At 49.9% G+C, this 20,334-nt stretch overlaps 1 protein-coding gene across 4 annotated transcripts; it reads right to left on the bottom strand.

The window, feature by feature from the left end:
• Positions 1 to 214: 214 nt before the first annotated feature.
• On the bottom strand, positions 215 to 20,040 carry LOC114780101 (uncharacterized). Of its 4 annotated transcripts, XM_028967604.1 has the most exons (22): positions 19,878 to 20,040; positions 19,040 to 19,255; positions 18,326 to 18,882; positions 8,974 to 14,284; positions 8,400 to 8,438; positions 7,975 to 8,093; positions 7,645 to 7,795; positions 7,437 to 7,576; positions 6,648 to 6,774; positions 6,448 to 6,483; positions 6,154 to 6,332; positions 5,928 to 6,054; positions 5,485 to 5,630; positions 5,222 to 5,348; positions 5,101 to 5,130; positions 4,909 to 5,021; positions 4,697 to 4,829; positions 4,039 to 4,178; positions 3,789 to 3,912; positions 2,980 to 3,138; positions 1,209 to 1,371; positions 215 to 333 (listed from the first exon to the last, which is right to left on the bottom strand). In XM_028967604.1, exons 1-22 carry the CDS (start codon positions 19,920 to 19,922, stop codon positions 245 to 247), a joined length of 8,271 nt encoding a protein of 2,756 aa, XP_028823437.1. In that variant the 5' UTR covers positions 19,923 to 20,040; the 3' UTR covers positions 215 to 244. The 4 variants fall into 4 exon arrangements, 3 of the variants coding, with proteins under 3 accessions (XP_028823437.1, XP_028823439.1, XP_028823438.1); XR_003747027.1 differs by lacking the exons at positions 215 to 333; positions 1,209 to 1,371; positions 2,980 to 3,138; ... (3 more) ...; positions 4,909 to 5,021; positions 5,101 to 5,130 and adding an exon at positions 5,770 to 5,843 and having other exon boundaries at positions 5,227 to 5,348; XM_028967606.1 differs by lacking the exons at positions 215 to 333; positions 1,209 to 1,371; positions 2,980 to 3,138; ... (4 more) ...; positions 5,101 to 5,130; positions 5,222 to 5,348 and adding an exon at positions 5,770 to 5,843 and having other exon boundaries at positions 5,475 to 5,630.
• Positions 20,041 to 20,334: the final 294 nt, after the last annotated feature.

Here is a 20,334-nt window from a genome sequence, read left to right on the forward strand (position 1 = left end):
CAAAAAACTACTTAAGTACAGTAACAAATTAAATTTACTTTGTTACTTTCCACCACTGGAATTCCAGTTAACGTATTGAGACACTTTAAAAGCAGCTGTACATGTTGTAGGGCAGGAAAAACAGTCCAGAAATCATTTACTGAAAACAATGCTTAAGAGTAGAAATTAGGGTAAATAAATGATAAAGGTGACTTTTGGCACTTCAGGAATCTGAAAACAGTGTCCACCGATGTCTCCATGGTGGTCAAAGGATCTCTACAGTCCACCTTTGACTGGACCTCCTCTCATCCAGCGTGTTAACGATCACGTGGTTCCTGTCATACTGGTGACCTCCTGGAAGAAAAAAAAAAAAAAAAAAAGTCCAGTAAAAGACAGCCGTCCGTATCTGAGGTGCCCTGTAGAGGGCGCCACATTAAGTTAAGTGATTGTCACATGTGATACACAGCAGCACAGCACACGGTGCACACAGTGAAATGTGTCCTCTGCATTTAACCCATCACCCTGAGTGAGCAGTGGGCAGCCAAGACAGGCGCCCGGGGAGCAGTGTGTGGGGATGGTGCTTTGCTCAGTGGCACCTCAGTGGCACCTTGGCAGATCAGGATTCAAACCGGCAACCTTCTGATTACGGGGCCGCTTCCTTAACCGTTAGGCCACCACTGCCCCACATGGTCACAGTAGTGACGAAAGAGATTAGTTGGCACATGTGAAATGTGTCCTCTGCATTTAAACCATCCCCAGGGAGCAGTGTGTGGGGACGGTACTCTGCTCCGTGGCACCTTGGCAGTCTGGGATTCCGATTACGGGTCCGTTTCCTCTCCCGCTGCCCCAGTGGTGGAGATTTACTCTTTCGTCTGTGTGCTGTGGCTGACGTGAGAAGATTGCTATGCTGGGCTGTGGTAGAGCGTGCTTTTTGGTAAATGGATGCTGGTTATTGAGTAACTCCAGCTCAGAACGATCCGTCCTTGTAAAAATACCACACCGCTCTCACTCGCCCAGACAAGTTTAAAGGCTGTGTGTGCGTGTGTCTTCACATGTTGAGCATCTGCACAGTGAATTGATCAAATCAAAATGTACCTGATGAAGACCACAAAGGAGTATTGGTGTAATATTGGTGTATTGGACACACATTTTAAAAGCTTTTAATGCTGAGAACAAAACAAACAAAAAAAAATCACACACAGGAGTGAGAAGTTTAGGGTCAACCTGACCTTTGACCTCAAGCACCAGCTCAGGTTTCAGGTGTGTGTGTATGTGTCCATCCTGTGTAATATCCCACAGCTGGTTCTCCTTCCCGACCTCTGTGGAAACACCCAGCCGGGAGCCGGCCATGACGACGGAACTGGACGTCTCCAGACAGCAGTCCTCCACCATCTGAGAAAAACACATAATTAATACACACCAACCCATACAGAGCTGGGATGTAACAGTTATTCTTATTAAAAAAAAAAAGATGTATAAGTATTCAGTTCTTCATATTTTACAAGGCAGCATTCAGAATGCAGTAAATTTAGAAAAAGTAAGAGAAAATGTTTAGAATAGATATGCTAATGTAAAACCTTGCTGATATATTTAATAATAGTGGTGTTGCAGGAATCAACCCATCAGCACTCAGTGCCTATTACAACCACTGTGAAGTGGACAGTGGTGGCCTGGCGGTTAAGGAAGCGGCCCCGTAATCAGAAGGTTGCCGAATCTCGATCCGCCAAGGTGCCACTGATCAAAGCGCCGTCCCCACACACTGCTCCCCGGGCGCCTGTCATGGCTGCCCACTGCTCTCCAAGGGTGATGGTTAAATACAGAGGACACATTTTGTTGTGTCAACGTGTGCTGTGCTGCAGTGTTTTACAATGTTTCACTTTCACTTCACATTGTTAGTAGAATGTGATGAGTCGACGGAACCTGTCTGTTCAGATGTTGGATAGTTCGGCGTCCGCATCTTAAAAGTAAAGAGTCAGGTGATGGTATTTCTATACGCTAGTTCAGCATCCTCCATTATAAAGTAAAAAGATGTCAGAAAAAGAAAGAAAAACACAATAAAATATAAATATACAATTATTGTTAGACTGGAGGAGAGGTTGATTCTAGCAGTGATAATCTTGGTCTACTGTAGGAAAATGTCAGATGCCTGCCAGGTGTATTTTGACTCTAAATGAGTTTCCCGGGATGGAGGAACCCCGACCAACCATAAAGTTCCTCACATTATTCAATGATTGAATGGCTTATATGATCTTACAGTAAAATCAGGCCTGAATTCTGACCTTGTGGTGGCTGTTATTATATCATCTTTAATAAATTATGTTAATGTATTAAAAAAAACTTTGAATGGCTATATAATGTAAAAAGGTTTCAAAATTTCAAAAAGGTTAACAGTTAAGATAACTTTTGTAAATTATGAATGAAAAATCAAAAAGTAATCAAACGTAATTACTTGCATTGAAATAGCTACACTACTATTAGATATTAAATAGAGTCATTTGTAATTGTAATGAATTAAATCTTCCCATCACTGTCACTCACACAACGGTCAATTCAGAGTCGCCAGTCCACCTAGTTTACATGTCTTTTGACAGCAGGAGGAACCCCGCGCCAACGCAGGGAGAGCAAGCAAACTCCACCCACACAGCGTCCGAGTCAGGATTCAAACTCACAACCTTGGAGATGGCACCTTGACTGTTTGGGATTTGAACCTGAGTCCGCTTCAGGCCACCATTGCCCAAACAGCCGAACAGCATATTCATATAGAAGACTGTCATAGCCTGCCGAGTGCTCTGGTTCCGTGTTCCAGTCCGGAGTTCCGTGTCGACTGTGTGTGCTCCTGATTCCATGATTGTGTGTACCAGATGTTAAGTGTATAAATGTATCCTTATTGTGTCATGCTCCTGTTTACATAAATCCGCTGTTTTTGTGAGTTGTGCGGTTGTGTCCTTTTTTAGGTGCCCCGTCACGCCATCGAGACAAAGACGCACAACACACACTCACCTTGCAGCGCAGCTGGCCGTGTGCGTAGAGCCACGTCTGCTCAGCTCCACCTGTCTCCTCAGACACCTGGACCCTCAGCAGCTTCAGGTCGTCCAGTTGGCCACACAGTGACATCACACACCCAGTTTCAGCGCTCCGCAGGCGAATATACAGCGGTTTCTACCAAACACACACACACAAATGCATTCTCGCAGGCCGATAGCAAAAGAACCGCTTCAGCTGCACACTGGTGAAACTAACAATTTTAGACCATATTTACTGAAAACATCTGTAGTGTAATGTAGTGTAATTAGGCCTTATCAGGGCTCTTAGTTTTGTAAACTCAAAATCTATAGAAATCGAACGAGAATTGCTGGCGTCTTCCTCTTGTAAGTCGCTTTGGATAAAAGCGTCTGCTAAATAAAGTAAAGTAATGTGTACATGTATAGAATTTTATAAATCCTGATTCAGATCTTCTGCTGTTTAATATAGTCTTAAAGTGACGTGACGGTGCTTTGCTCAGTGGCACCTTGGCGGATCGGGATTCGAACCGGCAACCTTCTGATTACGGGGCCGCTTCCTTAACCGCTAGGACCCCACTGCCCTCTGTTCAGTGAGGTGAGTGTTCAGCTGTGCTGTGATTGGAGAACCAGAGTCAGCTGCAGATGATTTTATCCGGTTGATCATTTCCTTCATTCTCGTGATTCAGATAAACAGCAGATCAATGAAAACTGTTATGAGTCAGATGCTTCAAATTTTAAATCTACCCACTTGTCTCCGCAAGTCCTGTGTGTGTCTGCGTGCACAAATTTGAATTCGCCAACACACACCTGTATTAGCGGACGAAGAGACGCAATTCGCTGCCAGCTGCTGAACTGCTGCCAATCCGAGACTTCGCTGGGCTGTAGGAGAAACTGACGGCCATGAAAGTAAGGTTCTTCATAGAGAACCCACCTGCAAACACAAGACACAATTACATTAAATACATGTATACACACATGATGGCCACTTTCCCACAGCCGTATGTGGAAGGACGCACTGTGTGTGTTTGTGCGTGCGTGCGTGTGCATGGCCACTTACATTCCTCCACTGACTAGTAGTGAGCGAGAACATCCACTGATTCCAGCAAGAGACAGGTTCACTGAAGCATCCGTCAAAATCACCTTCCTGCCTCTGAATCCCAACTTACAAAAGAGTGTGATGGAGGGGAGAGAGAATTCCTGTAGAGACGAGGAGTGAAACACTTCAGACTTAGGAAGACCACTCTCTCCTGAACATCAACGGATCTTGTGTGAAGATCGTTAAGAATACAAAGTTCCTTGTGTTCATGTAGATGAGAACCTCTCCTGGACTCTCCGGCCAAGAAAGCCCAGCAGCATCTCTACTTCCTGGGGAGGCTGAGGAAATCCCATCTCCCACCACCCATCCTCACCACCTTCTATAGAGGGACCAGTGAGCATTAAGACCAGCTGCATCACTGTCTGGTTGGTGAACTGCACCGCATTGGACCACAAGACCCTACAGCGGATAGTGAGGACAGCTGAGAAGATCGTCAGAGTCTCGCTGCATCCGGAAAGCCAGCAGCATTGTGAAGGACTCTACACACCCCTCACTTGCACCATTCATCCTCCTACCATCCGGAAAAAGGTACCGAAGCATTCGGGCCCTCACTGCCTCACTTAAACACTCTGGGACTTTCCACTCTGGACACACACACACACACACACACTGAACTCACCGGTGCAACAGTATGAATGGACAGGACTCTGGAATCAGGGTCCTGGAAGCCCATGGACTCCGGTGTTGGATACACACCTTCCTCCAGCACCAACATGAGATCGGTGAAATGAGCTCCGGAGAACACCACCCAACTAACACACACAAGCACACTTAGTCTTTTTCTTTAACACACACACCTAGGAACCTTTTAAAAAGCTCAATTCTCCTCACCTCCCAGAAAGAACCTTGCAAGAAGCAGCACGGAACCCATCTGGCAGTGTGGTGCCACTGTCATCCAAAGACAGTTGTTCTCCTTGGAACCCAGGACTAGAGAACAAGAGAACCTAAAACAGAGCAGCAGAACTACAGTACGTGAACAATAAAAGACAACTGAGTATCTGAAACTGGGTTCTCTCACCGTACCTTATACTTGCTGACTCCGCTCTGCATTTCCTTAAAGAAGAAGATAAAAAAAAGAAATGATGCTCTGAAGACAGAACAGGAGAGAATCTGTTGACGAATCAGAACTTTTTTTTTTTTTTACCACAATCACAGGCTGGACAGAGCCGATGCTGGGGCGCTGAGCTCCCCAGTCCTCATGGGCACTGTAGAGACCTCTTTCCAGGATGTAGAGCTCTCCTGAGAACCCAGCTTTCTCAAACCCCACCCACCTGCAGAAAAGGACGTCAATAAACCTTAACTACACCCTCACGCAAACAATACTCACTTCAAATGCAGTATAGTGTGTGTGTGAGTGTGTGAGTGTGAGTGTGTGAGTGTGTGTGAGTGTGCATGCATGTGCCTCACACTCCAGACTCGACGTCTATGGACTGTGTCTTGCTGCCGTATCCGGTGTCCTCCATGTTGGTGACTGGAACCAGCAGGTCCACACAGACCCCCCTGTCCCCGAAGTCTCTCTGGCTGAACATCTTCAAGTGGGGTGAGACCAGGTCCTGCGGGCATCAGGGATCATGGTCAGATTTAACCTGTCATGCTTCATCCTCACCACCGCAGGTGAGTCTCTAGAAAGTCTCACATGAACTTCACGAAGCTTGGTTCCTGACTAAATTCACAGATGTGTGAAATGTACACCTGAAACGGAGTATCTGAGTGTCTCCAGGGGGACCGTCCCTGTAAATGCTGACATTCCATGTCTGATAATGAGCCTAGATGTGATATCAACAATCATCATGTCATAAAAACTATGCACTCACTGAAACTCACTGTGTGTGTGTGTGCGATTTACTGACCAGCACCACTGGCCTTAGTGAGCGCAGTGTGTCCCAAGTCCCTCCCCAGTCACTCCAGTCTGTGTACTCGCCCTCCTCCAGCAGCCACTGACGTCCTTCAAACTCCACTTCTGTGTAGCCCACCCAGCTGAACACGAATACACACATACAATCCACAAACGGTACATGCAGACACGGACACACACAAATAACAAACGGGGTACACTGACGCACTCTCCAAACTCACAGGCCGCCGGCGATCCTGATGGAGCCCACAGAGCTCAGGCATCTCCTGCTTGCTTCCGGGTGCTCCACGTCCTGCTGCCTGTCACTCGCTCCTTCCTCCACCTCCTCTTCCAGCTGCCACTCCTTCCCCTCCAACTCCACACTCCTCCCCTCAAAAAGCGGCTTCTCGTACAACACGGCCTGGGGCACATTTTCAGAGGTCGGAGGTCGATTTTTTACTACACATCTGCTGTTGTTGCACATCTCCTGAGCTATAAGAATTATCACCACATTCGAGACGTCTGTATTTTTTTACCTTGACTTCATAGGGACTCTCCACCTTAATTTGACCCTGCAATAAACAGACAATGCTGAACTGTGACAACAGAACTCATCGATCCTGAGCAGCAGAGACATCCGGGTTGTGAAAACATATGAAAATATTTTTTTTCCAATCAGCATTAAGGAGCATCGTGACAATGAAAGTTCAGGTGAATGGACGCGGCGGTTCAGCACCATTTTGAGGGGACGCAGAGATCCCACGAAGGGCATGGGGAAGCCCCAGCACTCAGGGGAGGGGAACTCGCCCACCTCCAACACAGCGAGCATACCCTGGAACCCCGGGTCACTGTACACCAGCCATCTGTACACACACACACACACACACACACACACAAAAAAAAAAACATCATATTACAGCAATTTAAAATCTCAGCTTTCTCGGCTACGGGCGCTAGACTAAGAAGGAGAGGAAATGTGTGGGGAAATTAGCAGCATTTCTGCAGCCTTTTCTGCTTCTTAATCTTAAAAAACGAAACAATCGGTCTCTGTTCTGACCGAGAAAACGCTGTTGTGTCATTTATGGGGCTTGTGCTTTGCATGTTTATAATATTGGGCTGTGTTACATGGTGTCACCCTTCGGAAACACAAAGAAGTCATGAATTCAACTGTGGTTTTTTTTTCTGAATATGATTTTGCTACTAAATTAATATTTCTTTGAAAAAAAAAAAAAAAAGGAAATGAGCAGGTGTAAAACGTAATCGCCGGAGTCTAGCCGCCATTTCACCTCTATTTCTGCATCAGTCTTGCGATCATTGCAATGCATCACTTGACAACAGTGGGCGAGAATTACAAACCAAATGAACATTTCCCTGAACAAAACTAATTTACAACATGCAATGAAAACCTTTGCCAATCACCGAAATTTTCAAGCGGCAAATTGTAGGCAAAGGATTGGTACTATAGACCAGAAGTTTGTGTTTGCGGACTAGATCACACTATCCCCACACACACAGTGAGACTCACACTCCAGAGTGCACTTTAATGGAGGCAGTGTTTTGGGCCATCCCGTAGGTGCAGAACTCGGGTGTGTCGTCACAGACGGTTGTCTGTCGGCCCAGGCCGCTGGGCTCAGTGAAGAGGTCGATCTGAGGAATGCTGTAGTCCTGAGCAACAAATAACGTGTTAGTAATACGCAAATCAGCTGATCAGGGCTGACAAAAGCCAGACTCACCATCACCACCAAGCGGATGGAACCGATACAGATGGGCCGGACATCCCCCTCTACTGTCTGCTCCTCCACCCACGGATTCTCTAAGTCGGTGGAACCCTCCTCCAGAGGCACAGAGCGACCCTGGAACCGTGGGGCTTCATACAGCAGCCAGCTTCAGAAAGAGGAAGTGATGTCACAAAACTGCCATGACAACCAAACTCACATCTGACGTTAGAATGGGGCAAAAGAGCACCATTAGTAGACCAGCTTCGGTCACATATGAGCCAGATGAGCACAAAGTTGCCAGTTGAAAGTCCATTTAGGGTTTCTGGATGCTTGGACCACACTTACCAGCCACGCACTACCCTTATGGAGATGACTGACGACAGGCTGAGTGACGTGGCGTCCTCCACATCACCAAAGATCTCAAAGGCCTGACCTCTCTGTTGCTCCTGCTCAAACAGAACCATCTGCCAACAGAGAGACAGGTAAAGGTCAACTCCACACCACCCAATTACTGTGTCGCTGCTCCAGATTGGAGCCCGTGTCAGGCTACACAAGGTCAGAACTGGACAGGCTTATTACCATCTTCACTAGAACAGTAGTTAGACTATACTATCTACGATAGCACAAATACACAAAAGTGGACTTCTAAGTAGCCCGGAGGATTGGTTCCACTCTTGCAGGCCAGTACTTTTACTGTAGAATAGGGATGTAGAGATAAAGATAAATTTACTGACTGATAAACAATGATGTTTGGTGTGTGAACTGCCCACCTTTCCGGGTCGTTTGTGGAAGCCTCTTGTTGTCGGAACCTGGAATAATCAGATATGATCTTTTATTAGCACCTAAAGCCTTTTCGCTCAGCTTTTTGTGATTTGTAAATGACTGCAGAGGCGACGCCCAACATTTGTAGACATTTAAGAGGAAAAAAGAAAAACATAAAAGACATCAAAGCAAGGAAGTGAAAAGACCTCAGCCCCGCCCATAAAAATGTGCCCTCGGGAAAATTCTTCCGAACAAACGGATGAGTCAGACAAGAGAAGAAGAGCGAGTGAAGGTGAGGGGGAGGAAAGACAGAAACCTCATCCAGAACTCCTCGTGTCAGTACATGATAGCAGGCATGTAAAGATTTTCCAGACAGAACAGAACAACTTTATTAGTGGGTGGCAGTAGCCTAGCTGTTAACACACTCGCCTATGAACCAGAAGACCCAGGTTCAAACCCCTGAGCAAGACGCTTAACCCTGAGTGTCTCCAGGGGGGGACTGTCCCTGTAACTACTGATTGTAAGTCTCTCTGGATAAGGGTGTCTGGTAAATGCTGTAAATGTAAATATAATGACACTCACTCTTGCTGGGGGTTTCCCTTGAGGTGACTGCTGGATCGCCTCCAAGTTGGGGGACATCTGTCCCTGGGGCTCCATGATCCCAACAGGACTGAGGATTGGCACTATGCTCGGGGACAGTGGACTTGTTGGTGGTGTGTCTTTTTTCAGGTACTTCTCCAGGAAACTGGGGAGCTTGATCTCAGAGAAAGAGGGAGGAGGGGGTTGGGAAGAAGGACTGAGCATTGATTCACGCAAGGACCTGTTCTCCAGCCCTCCACCTAATTCAGGAATATGTGTGGCAACAGATTCAGGAAGAGACATCCCGAACAAAGGCAAGGTACTGGGCCTAGCTTGAGGTGGTGAAATGGGAACCGTAAGTATGCCACCAGGGCCATGGACTGGAGGTGCAGCAGGGCCAGGAAGTGAAGGTGTAGCAGAACCAAGAAGAGGCACTGCACCAGGACCAGTGAGAGGCGGTGCACCAGGACCAGTGAGAGGCGGTGCACCAGGACCAGGGAGAGGCGGTGCACCAGGACCAGGGAGAGGCGGTGCACCAGGACCAGGGAGAGGCGGTGCACCAGGACCAGGGAGAGGCGGTGCACCAGGACCAGGGAGAGGCGGTGCACCAGGACCAGGGAGAGGCGGTGCACCAGGACCAGGGAGAGGAGATGCACCAGGACCATGGAGAGGAGGTGCACATGGACCTGAGAGAGGCGGTGCATCAGGACCAGGGAGAGGCGGTGCATCAGGACCAGTGAGAGGCGGTGCACCAGGACCAGTGAGAGGCGGTGCACCAGGACCAGGGAGAGGCGGTGCACCAGGACCAGGGAGAGGCGGTGCACCAGGACCAGGGAGAGGCGGTGCACCAGGACCAGGGAGAGGCGGTGCACCAGGACCAGGGAGAGGAGGTGCACCAGGACCATGGAGAGGAGGTGCACCAGGACCATGGAGAGGAGGTGCACATGGACCTGAGAGAGGCGGTGCATCAGGACCAGGGAGAGGCGGTGCATCAGGACCAGGGAGAGGAGGTGCACCAGGACCAGGGAGAGGAGGTGCACCAGGACCAGGGAGAGGAGGTGCACCAGGACCAGGGAGAGGAGGTGCACCAGGACCAGGGAGAGGAGGTGCACCAGGACCAGGGAGAGGAGGTGCACCAGGACCAGGGAGAGGAGTTGCACCAGGACCAGGGAGAGGAGTTGCACCAGGACCAGGGAGAGGAGTTGCACCAGGACCAGGGAGAGGAGTTGCACCAGGACCAGGGAGAGGAGGTGCACACTGACCGAGAAGAGACTTTGCAGCAGGACCAGAGAGAGGCGGCGCAGCAGGACCAGGGAGAGGCGGCGCAGCAGGACCAGGGAGAGGCATGGTCATGCCATTCTGTAAGTCCTGAGAGGGGCACAAAATCATTTCAGTCCGCCTGGACATTTTAGGAGAGCTCATAAGATTTGAAAGGATGGACATTCGCTCCAACCTTGAGGAAACCTTTTTGGATTGATCTATTGATTCTTTGGTCTTTTGAGTCTCTTCCTCATCAAGAAGTGTTCCCTCTCCTCTCTCTTTCCACTGTCCAGATGTGCTGTGGGCCTTCTGCTTTGTCTCATCGCCCTGTTTCTTTATTACCATGGCTGGTGATTGGTCCTTTGAAATGTTCACCTTCCCCTTTCCAAAACTGAAAACATCAGGGTCAAGGACCTTCTCAAAACGATCTTCCCTGATAGCAGGCATGGCAAATGGGGGTGAAGTGGTCCGGGCCTGGCCCTGTTTCTTTTTGAGGGGGTATGAAAACGGTGTTCCCAACGCCTTAATGTTTTGGATGAAGTTTTCAAAATCATCAGAAGTGTCAAGGATGTTGTCCTCACTGACAGAGAACTCCATCTTCCGCTCAGTCCTCTTTGGCTTCTTGGCAACACTGTGGTCCACATCAAGCCAGTTTGAGGGCGCGTCACGCTTCTCCTGAAGAGGTTTAGTGGGTGAGGGTAGACTTGAAGAGCACTTCAGTAAAGTGTCTCTGGAGGTGGCAGATTTGTTTTTGGATGGAACAGACTCGTGTTCAGCAAAGACTTTGTGCGGTTTTTCTTCTTTCAATTTGTTGGAAGGAAGTACTGGCTGATCCTTGGTCTTGACTCCATCTTCAGAGGGCAGCAGCTGAGATGGAAATGGGATTTGTTTAGGGGAGTCGTTAGTTTGCATGACCTCACTTACTGGTGAAAAGACCTTCTGTGGAGATGTTACTGACCCTGTGATTTTCAGCTGTGAGTCTTCTGGATTGTCTGTGTTTCTCTGGCTGTCAGGAACAGGAGCTTTGTTTCCCTGAGGGGTTGCATCACTAGTATTCGGTTCCTTCTTGGTGTTTGGATCGTTTATGAAATTTCCACCGACAGTCAGATGGTCTGAATTTTCGCCTGTGGTTTTCTGCTTTGATCCTTCAAGTTTATCTCTAGTTTTCTGGTTCTTAGCAGAAGGCTTCTGTACTGCTTGATCTTCACCATGCTCCACCTGTTCGTCACAAACCACAACATCAATGCTTCTACATATCTCTTCAGATACTACTGAAGACTCTGAAAACTTCTGGTCCTGAAGACCTTCATTGAGCACAGGCTGAGCTGTAGCAGGGAGTTGTTTAGGTCCATCTTTATCTTCTCTGGTCTGCCTGACTACTGTGACAGCGTTGGTGGGAGCAGGAGCTTTGTTTCCCTGTGGTGTTGAATTACTATTATTTGGGTCCTCCTTGGTGTTTGCATCGTTTATGAAATTTTCACTGATAGTCAGATGGTCTGAATTTTCGCCTGTGGTTTTCTGCTTTGATTCTACAAGTTTATATCTAGTTTTCTGGTTCTTAGCAGAAGGCTTCTGTAGTGCTTGATCTTCACCATGCTCCACCTGTTCGTCACAAACCACAGGATCAATGCTTCTACATATGTCTTCAAAGACTACTGAAGACTCTGAAGACTTCTGGTCCAGAAGACTTTCATTGAGCACAGGCTGAGCTGTAGTAGGGAGTTGTTTAGGTCCATCTTTATCTTCTCTGGTCTGCCTGACTACTGTGACAGCGTTGGTGGGAGCAGGAGCTTTGTCTCCCTGTGGTGTTGAATTACTAGTATTTGGTTCCTTCTTGGTGTTTGCATCGTTTATGAAATTTCCACCGAGAGTCAGATGGTCTGAATTTTCGCCTGTGGTTTTCTGCTTTGATTCTACAAGTTTATCTCTAGTTTTCTGGTTGTTAGTAGAAGGCTTCTGTAGTGCTTGATCTTCACCATGCTCCACATGTTCGTCGCAAACCACAGGATCAATGCTTCTAGACGTCTCTTTCATGTTAATCCTCCTCAATCCTGTTTTTCTGTCTGAGACTACTGAGGACTCTGAGCTCTCCTGTCCTGACTGACTGGCTTTTGTTTTTGAGGACTTCTGGTCCTGAAGACTTTCATTGAGCAGAGCTCTAGAAGTGAGTCGTTTAGGTTCATCCTTGTCTTCTCTTGTCTGACTGACTACTGTGACTGTGTTTTTTGGTTCTTTGTCGGTGGCAGTGTTTCTGGGCCCTTTGATCATAATTCTTCTCATGTCTGTTGTCTTTTCTGAGACTGTCAAGGATTCTGAGACGTCATGTCCTGCTAGAGGTGCTTTGGCTTTTGTGGACTTGAGGTCCTGAAGAGCTGAAATGGGCAGAGACTCAGCTGGAGCAGAGTGCTTTGACACTTCATGTTTAACTCTGGCCTTCTGGTTGCTGTAAGGAGGTTTCTTCTCTGGTTGAGCTTCAACACAGTCCTTTTGTTCCACAGTTACATCAGGATCTGTGCTTTTGACCCCTTCTGTCCTTCCAGGTGTCACTTTCACCCTCCTGACGACTTGAATTTTTTCTGAAGCTGCTGGTGAGTGTGTGCTGACCTGGTGAGTTTTGGTTTTCAGGTCAACGTCCTGTGAGATTTTCTCTTCAGTCACCCCCCTCCCCATCCTTTTTATGGAGTCCTCCACACTGTCCAGTTCCTTTTCCATGTCCTCAGTCCCCTCACTCAATGACCGTGTTTTTCTGACTGCTCCTGTGCTCCTCTGATTCACTGGACAGGAAGTGGACGTGGTGGGCGTTTCCTTCCTGTCTTCAGGTGTGGGTCGGTCCTTTCCTGCCTGTTTCCGTGTTATGTTTGTTCTTGTTTGTTGTGAGCCCGCCGCGGTTTTCTCTGCTTCTGTGGATTTCTTCTCCGCCTGTGTCTTCTCCGTGGTGGCAGTAGTCGCTCCCGCTGCAGCGTCTCTCGCAACCGTCCCGTTAGTGCTGGTGTCGCTTACCGTGCCACCCATCTCAGAAAGGGATAATTCCTGCTTCTGCCGCGGACTCGGACCTTCTGTGATCTCGATTTGCTCGCTGCTCCGCAGCTCCTTCTGCGCTGGAGCTTTGGTGGGGCTTCCGAGGCGGCGTGGCAGGGGTACGGCGCCCGCGTTCGGTAGGTTCTCCCTCGCCGCGCCGACTCGGCGCTGAGGCTCCTGTGGCGGCTCCTTCTGAGAGCTTGAGCCCGGCCTCTCTGCCCCGGATGAATCACTGCTGGCACTGGGCAGCGGCGGGGGAGGTGGTGACTCACTCTCTCCGGCTTCGGGCTCGCTGCTCGGGCTAACCAGGCCGCCGGAGGAGGGGCGGGGCAGTTTGCTCACGGGCGAAGTGTCTGCTTTCACTTTCTTTGGCTCTCTCAGCCGCGAGTCGCCGTCCAAAAGCGAAGAGGCCCTGGCAGAAGTGGGACTCGACTCCTTTTCAGGGACTTTCGCGGTTCTGATACCCAAGCCCCGCCCTTTGGGCGTGGGGTCACTGCTCCTGCACGCAGAACTGTTCTCTGCTGCCTTCGGCAGACGGCTCCTTGGTGCTGCAACTCGAATGTTTTGCACGCTTCTGGCCCTGAATCTGTCGGCTGGGCTTTTGGGAACGCCCTCAGAGCTTTCAGTTTTTCCCGCTGCAATGTCACCCCTGTCCCGGGGCTCTAGTAAGGGAGCCACCCCCCTGCCAGTTTTAGGAATCCTGTGCCTAATCGGCGTGGGTGGTCTGATTCCACTGCCATCCGTCGGACTCCCCGTTGTTCCGTCCGATTTGGCCTTTGGAGTCGCTGGGAGGGGCATGGTCTCCTCCCCTTCCTCCTCCTCCCCCCCAGCCAAGGACCCCTGTGCAGCTCTCCTAATCAACCCTGACCCCACAGCGTCTGAAACCGCCCCATCTTCTGGGTCCGGGCCGAAAGAAATGGACGAGCAGAGTAAGACAGGCGAGGTGAATGTGGGGGATGAGGGGTCTGGGACAGGTGGAGTCCCGGAAGGACCTCCTGGATGTTGCTGTAGCAGCCAGATATCCTCAGAAAACTTCCTGTGGGCAACACAACCACGTGCAGACAGAATTACATTTACTGAAAATAAACTATGGTGAAAACCACAAAGTTACTCTTCTCAAAGAATAAAATCAGACAGGAGAAGCTAGCGCATGGATTTTACTACCTTGACCTATTTAAAGTATTCAGTCTGTGTCAATACTCAGGTGACAAATCGAACCTATTTTTGTCACATGGTGTGAACATTTATATTTGGTCTTGACAATCTCCCTATATTTTTCATATAAGCTGTTAGATCAAGGTCGTTCAACTTTGAATAGAAATCTCTTTGGTAGCAAAGTGTCTTCAGAATGTTCCTTCATGTCATGTTTATTTTACTCCACTGAGGAAGCCAGTGTGGAGTCACTGATTCCGACAAAATAAAAATAAAAAAAGGTAACGGTTGATCTGGAGCTGCTGAGATAAATGATTAAGTAACGATGGGTGTGACTGTAATTACCGCCTGGCTGTGAGAGTATCAGCTCAGGGGCAAAAACAGCAGCAAACAGTGACCTTCAGCCCCACTGCTGCTGAGCCCAGAGACCAGAACAAACACAGCACAACTACTGTACTACACGACAACTCCAGAAACTACCGTACCATGCGACAACTCCGATAACTACCGTACCACGTGACAACTCCGATAACCACCGTACCACGCGACAACTCCGATAACCACCGTACCACGCGACAACTCCGATAACCACCGTACCACGCGACAACTCCAGAAACTACCGTACCACGCGACAGCTCCGATAACTACCGTACCACGCGACAGCTCCAGAAACTACCGTACCAAGCGACAGCTCCAGAAACTACCGTACCAAGCGACAGCTCCAGAAACTACCGTACCACGCGACAGCTCCAGAAACTACCGTACCACGAGACAACTTCGATAACTACCGTACCACGCGACAGCTCCGATAACTACCGTACCATGCTACAACTCCGATAACCACCGTACCACGCGACAACTTCGATAACCACCGTACCACGCGACAGCTCCGATAACTACCGTACCACGCGACAACTCCGATAACCACCGTACCATGCTACAACTCCGATAACCACCGTACCACGCTACAACTCCGATAACCAGTGTACCACGCGACAGCTCCGATAACCAGTGTACCACGCGACAGCTCCGATAACCAGTGTACCACGCGACAGCTCCGATAACCAGTGTACCACGCGACAGCTCCGATAACCAGTGTACCACGCGACAGCTCCGATAACTACCGTACCACGCGACAGCTCCGATAACTACCGTACCACGCGACAGCTCCGATAACTACCGTACCACGCGACAGCTCCGATAACTACCGTACCACGCGACAACTCCGATAACCACCGTACCACGCGACAACTCCGATAACCACCGTACCACGCGACAACTCCAGAAACTACCGTACCACGCGACAGCTCCGATAACTACCGTACCACGCGACAGCTCCAGAAACTACCGTACCAAGCGACAACTCCAGAAACTACCGTACCAAGCGACAGCTCCAGAAACTACCGTATCACGCGACAGCTCCAGAAACTACCGTACCACGAGACAACTTCGATAACTACCGTACCACGCGACAGCTCCGATAACTACCGTACCATGCTACAACTCCGATAACCACCGTACCACGCGACAACTTCGATAACCACCGTACCACGCGACAGCTCCGATAACTACCGTACCACGCGACAGCTCCAGAAACTACCGTACCAAGCGACAACTCCAGAAACTACCGTACCAAGCGACAGCTCCAGAAACTACCGTATCACGCGACAGCTCCAGAAACTACCGTACCACGAGACAACTTCGATAACTACCGTACCACGCGACAGCTCCGATAACTACCGTACCATGCTACAACTCCGATAACCACCGTACCACGCGACAGCTTCGATAACCACCGTACCACGCGACAGCTCCGATAACCAGTGTACCACGCGACAGCTCCGATAACCAGTGTACCACGCGACAGCTCCGATAACTACCGTACCACGCGACAGCTCCGATAACTACCGTACCACGCGACAACTCCGATAACCACCGTACCACGCGACAACTCCGATAACCACCGTACCACGCGACAACTCCAGAAACTACCGTACCACGCGACAGCTCCGATAACTACCGTACCACGCGACAGCTCCAGAAACTACCGTACCAAGCGACAACTCCAGAAACTACCGTACCAAGCGACAGCTCCAGAAACTACCGTATCACGCGACAGCTCCAGAAACTACCGTACCACGAGACAACTTCGATAACTACCGTACCACGCGACAGCTCCGATAACTACCGTACCACGCTACAACTCCGATAACCACCGTACCACGCGACAACTTCGATAACCACCGTACCACGCGACAGCTCCGATAACTACCGTACCACGCGACAGCTCCAGAAACTACCGTACCAAGCGACAACTCCAGAAACTACCGTACCAAGCGACAGCTCCAGAAACTACCGTATCACGCGACAGCTCCAGAAACTACCGTACCACGAGACAACTTCGATAACTACCGTACCACGCGACAGCTCCGATAACTACCGTACCATGCTACAACTCCGATAACCACCGTACCACGCGACAGCTTCGATAACCACCGTACCACGCGACAGCTCCGATAACTACCGTACCACGCGACAACTCCGATAACCACCGTACCACGCTACAACTCCGATAACCACCGTACCATGCTACAACTCCGATAACCAGTGTACCACGCTACAACTCCGATAACCAGTGTACCACGCGACAGCTCCGATAACCAGTGTACCACGCGACAGCTCCGATAACTACCGTACCACGCGACAGCTCCGATAACTACCGTACCACGCGACAGCTCCGATAACTACCGTACCACGCGACAGCTCCGATAACTACCGTACCACGCGACAGCTCCGATAACTACCGTACCACGCGACAGCTCCGATAACTACCGTACCACGCGACAACTCCGATAACTACCGTACCACGCGACAACTCCGATAACCAGTGTACCACGCGACAACTCCGATAACCAGTGTACCACGCGACAGCTCCGATAACTACCGTACCACGCGACAGCTCCGATAACTACCGTACCACGCGACAGCTCCGATAACTACCGTACCACGCGACAGCTCCGATAACTACCGTACCACGCGACAACTCCGATAACCAGTGTACCACGCGACAACTCCGATAACCAGTGTACCACGCGACAACTCCGATAACCAGTGTACCACGCGACAACTCCGATAACTACCGTACCACGCGACAACTCCGATAACTACCGTACCACGCGACAACTCCGATAACTACTGTACCACGCGACAACTCCGATAACTACCGTACCACGCGACATCTCCGATAACCACTGTACCACATGACAACTCCAGAAACCACTGTAAACAACATCTATGTATTACACAACGACAACTATTTCTCTTGTACACAACACCTCTGTACAACAAAACAACTCCAATAACTAGTGTTCACAACAATTCCGTACTACCAAACCATGACTTTTACTCTTGTACACAACATCTCTGTACAACAAAACAACGCGAATAACCAGTATTCACAACACAAACTCTTATAACTACTCTACACAACAATTCCATACAACATAACGACTATTATTTTTGTACACAACAACTCTGTTCACAACAACGACTCTTATAACTACTGTTCACAACAACTCTGTACTACACAACAATGACTATTACTCTTGTACACAACCACTCTAATAACTTATGCACACAACAACTCCAATAACTTTTTTATTTTAAGTACTGTACACAACAACTCCGCACTACACAGACTGCTGCATAGTACATAAATACTCGCACTGCTACACTATATACAACTCTACACATTAAAATATACTGACTGGACTATACATTGAGGATTCTGTATTCTGAGTTGCAGCTCATTGTTCTGCTTTCATGCAGCAGCCATGGGATCCGAGTGCTCAGATTACACGGTCTGCACGCACACACACACACAAACACACACTTAAAGGCAGACTCACACACCGTCTTTACTCACAGTTTCACTTCCGATGTGTGTTTGTGTCCGCTGCTGTGATGAAGCGTTTCCTCCTCATCGCTGCTGTCTGCCGAACTCACACACACACGCTTGGCAAACACCACCTCGCTGCTGGAGAGCCTGATGCTGCGACGTTTCTCCTCGGCGCTGAAAAGCTCGGCTGAATCTGTTGCCTCAGGAACGGCAGGGGAGGGTGTGTGTGTGTTCAGCACAGAGGAGGGTGTGTACGCTTTTTGTGAGCGAGGAACAAAGCCCTCTTTACACGATCCGCTACTTGCCGCGGCACCTGAGAGGTCCGCTGCAGGTGGGGAGTGATTACCGGTTTCAGTGGGTGTGGCCACTGCGAGAGACTCCGCCCCCTCAGCATAGGCGTGAGTGTGTGTCAGAGTGGGGAGCCGTCCCGCCTCTTTCCTCAGCAGGTGGTATGACGTGCCCTTCACCATGACCTCTCCCTCCTCCTCTTCCTCAGTCAGGGTGCTGCTGGAGCCGGAGTGGTGACCGAGAGCACCGCCCACCTTGGCCGACGAAACCGGCGACGTACTCAGCGGCGCTACATCCTGAACGAATATATAATTTATAATAATGATGGTTTAGACCGATCACTACTCTACAAAGATCTTTATTAAACCACTGTTACAGAGTAGTACAGAGTTTACTCAGGATACACGTGACTCTCTGATCACCTGGCCAGGAAGCCCCGCCCACCCCGCTCACCTCAACGTGCAGGTCCCGCACACTCCCGCGCTCGCTGCCGTCGCTGTCGGCGAACGGCAGGTCCGCTCCTCCGTCCCCGATGATGGACGCGGCGCTGCAGGGGCTGACGGCCGCGTCCCCGGACGCCGACCCCGCCGACGCCGAGCGGCTCTTCTTCCTGCGGCCGCTGAAGAAGCTGCCGATGCGGCTGAGGACCCCGGCGCGCTCCGCCGATCCCTGCAGCGGACAGTCAGAAGCAGCGCACACAGTAAATATGTTCACACACACACAGACACACACACACACACACACACACGCACAACACACAGACACACGCACAACACACAGACACACGCACAACACACAGACACGCGCGCGCACAATACACACAGACACGCGCACAATACACACAGACATGCACGCACACACACACGCGCACACGGACAACACACAGACACGCGCACAATACACACACGCACGCGCACACACACAACACACAGACACGCGCACAATACACACAGACACGCGCGCACACGCACAGACACGCACACGCACGATCCTGGAGTATCTCAGAAATTAGACCCATCAACTGAACACGCGGTTTACTGCAAACAAACTGATCGAAATCGGTCTATGTATAAAGAGAAAACTGATTTATAACATAACCATCGAAACAGCAGAAAGACTTAAACTCGCTGATTTGAGCCCAGTTTGAAAGAAAAAGTGCAGCAAAGTGGTGAAAACGACGCGCGGGTGGGAATTTGGAGCCCGTCGGTACCGGACAGCGCGGGTCCCGCCCCCCCCGCGCCGCCCCGAGTTCAACAGGACGCGGGCAGCAGACAGCAAAACCCCCCCTTACCGCTTCATCCGCACCGGACGGTTCCGGGTTCCGGTCCGGCTTCATGCGCCAAACTTTATCTTCCGTAGAAACGGAAAATCATTTCAACCATTTCCACAGTGGACCAGAGACAGACAGACGAGCTGAGAATGCGACAGACGGGAAATGCGCGGACAGGAGGAGACCACACCCAGGATTACACAACACACAACACCGATACACACCCATCCACCCGGATTACACAACACACAATCCACAACTCTCAACACCTCCTACACAACCCTGATACACACCTATCCACCCGGATTACACAACACCTCCTACACAACCCCGATACACACCCATCCACCCGGATTACACAACACCTCCTACACAACACCGATACACACCCATCCACCCGGATTACACAACACCTCCTACACAACACCGATACACACCCATCCACCCGGATTACACAACACCTCCTACACAACCCTGA

Source organism: Denticeps clupeoides, unplaced genomic scaffold (assembly GCF_900700375.1).
Source record: "Denticeps clupeoides unplaced genomic scaffold, fDenClu1.1, whole genome shotgun sequence".
In the NCBI taxonomy this organism is placed as follows: Eukaryota; Metazoa; Chordata; class Actinopteri; order Clupeiformes; family Denticipitidae; genus Denticeps; species Denticeps clupeoides.

What these genes read in the sequence shown, in the direction of transcription:
- LOC114780101 (XM_028967604.1), bottom strand. Translation starts at nt 19,922, where the DNA reads ATGAAGCCGGACCGGAACCCGGAACCGTCCGGTGCGGATGAAGCG. An exon ending in CCATCCGCTTGGTGGTGATG is followed by an intron (nt 7,577 to 7,644) that starts GTGAGTCTGGCT and finishes TTTGTTGCTCAG; the next exon opens with GACTACAGCATTCCTCAGAT. An exon ending in ATAGACGTCGAGTCTGGAGT is followed by an intron (nt 5,349 to 5,484) that starts GTGAGGCACATG and finishes CCTTTTCTGCAG; the next exon opens with GTGGGTGGGGTTTGAGAAAG.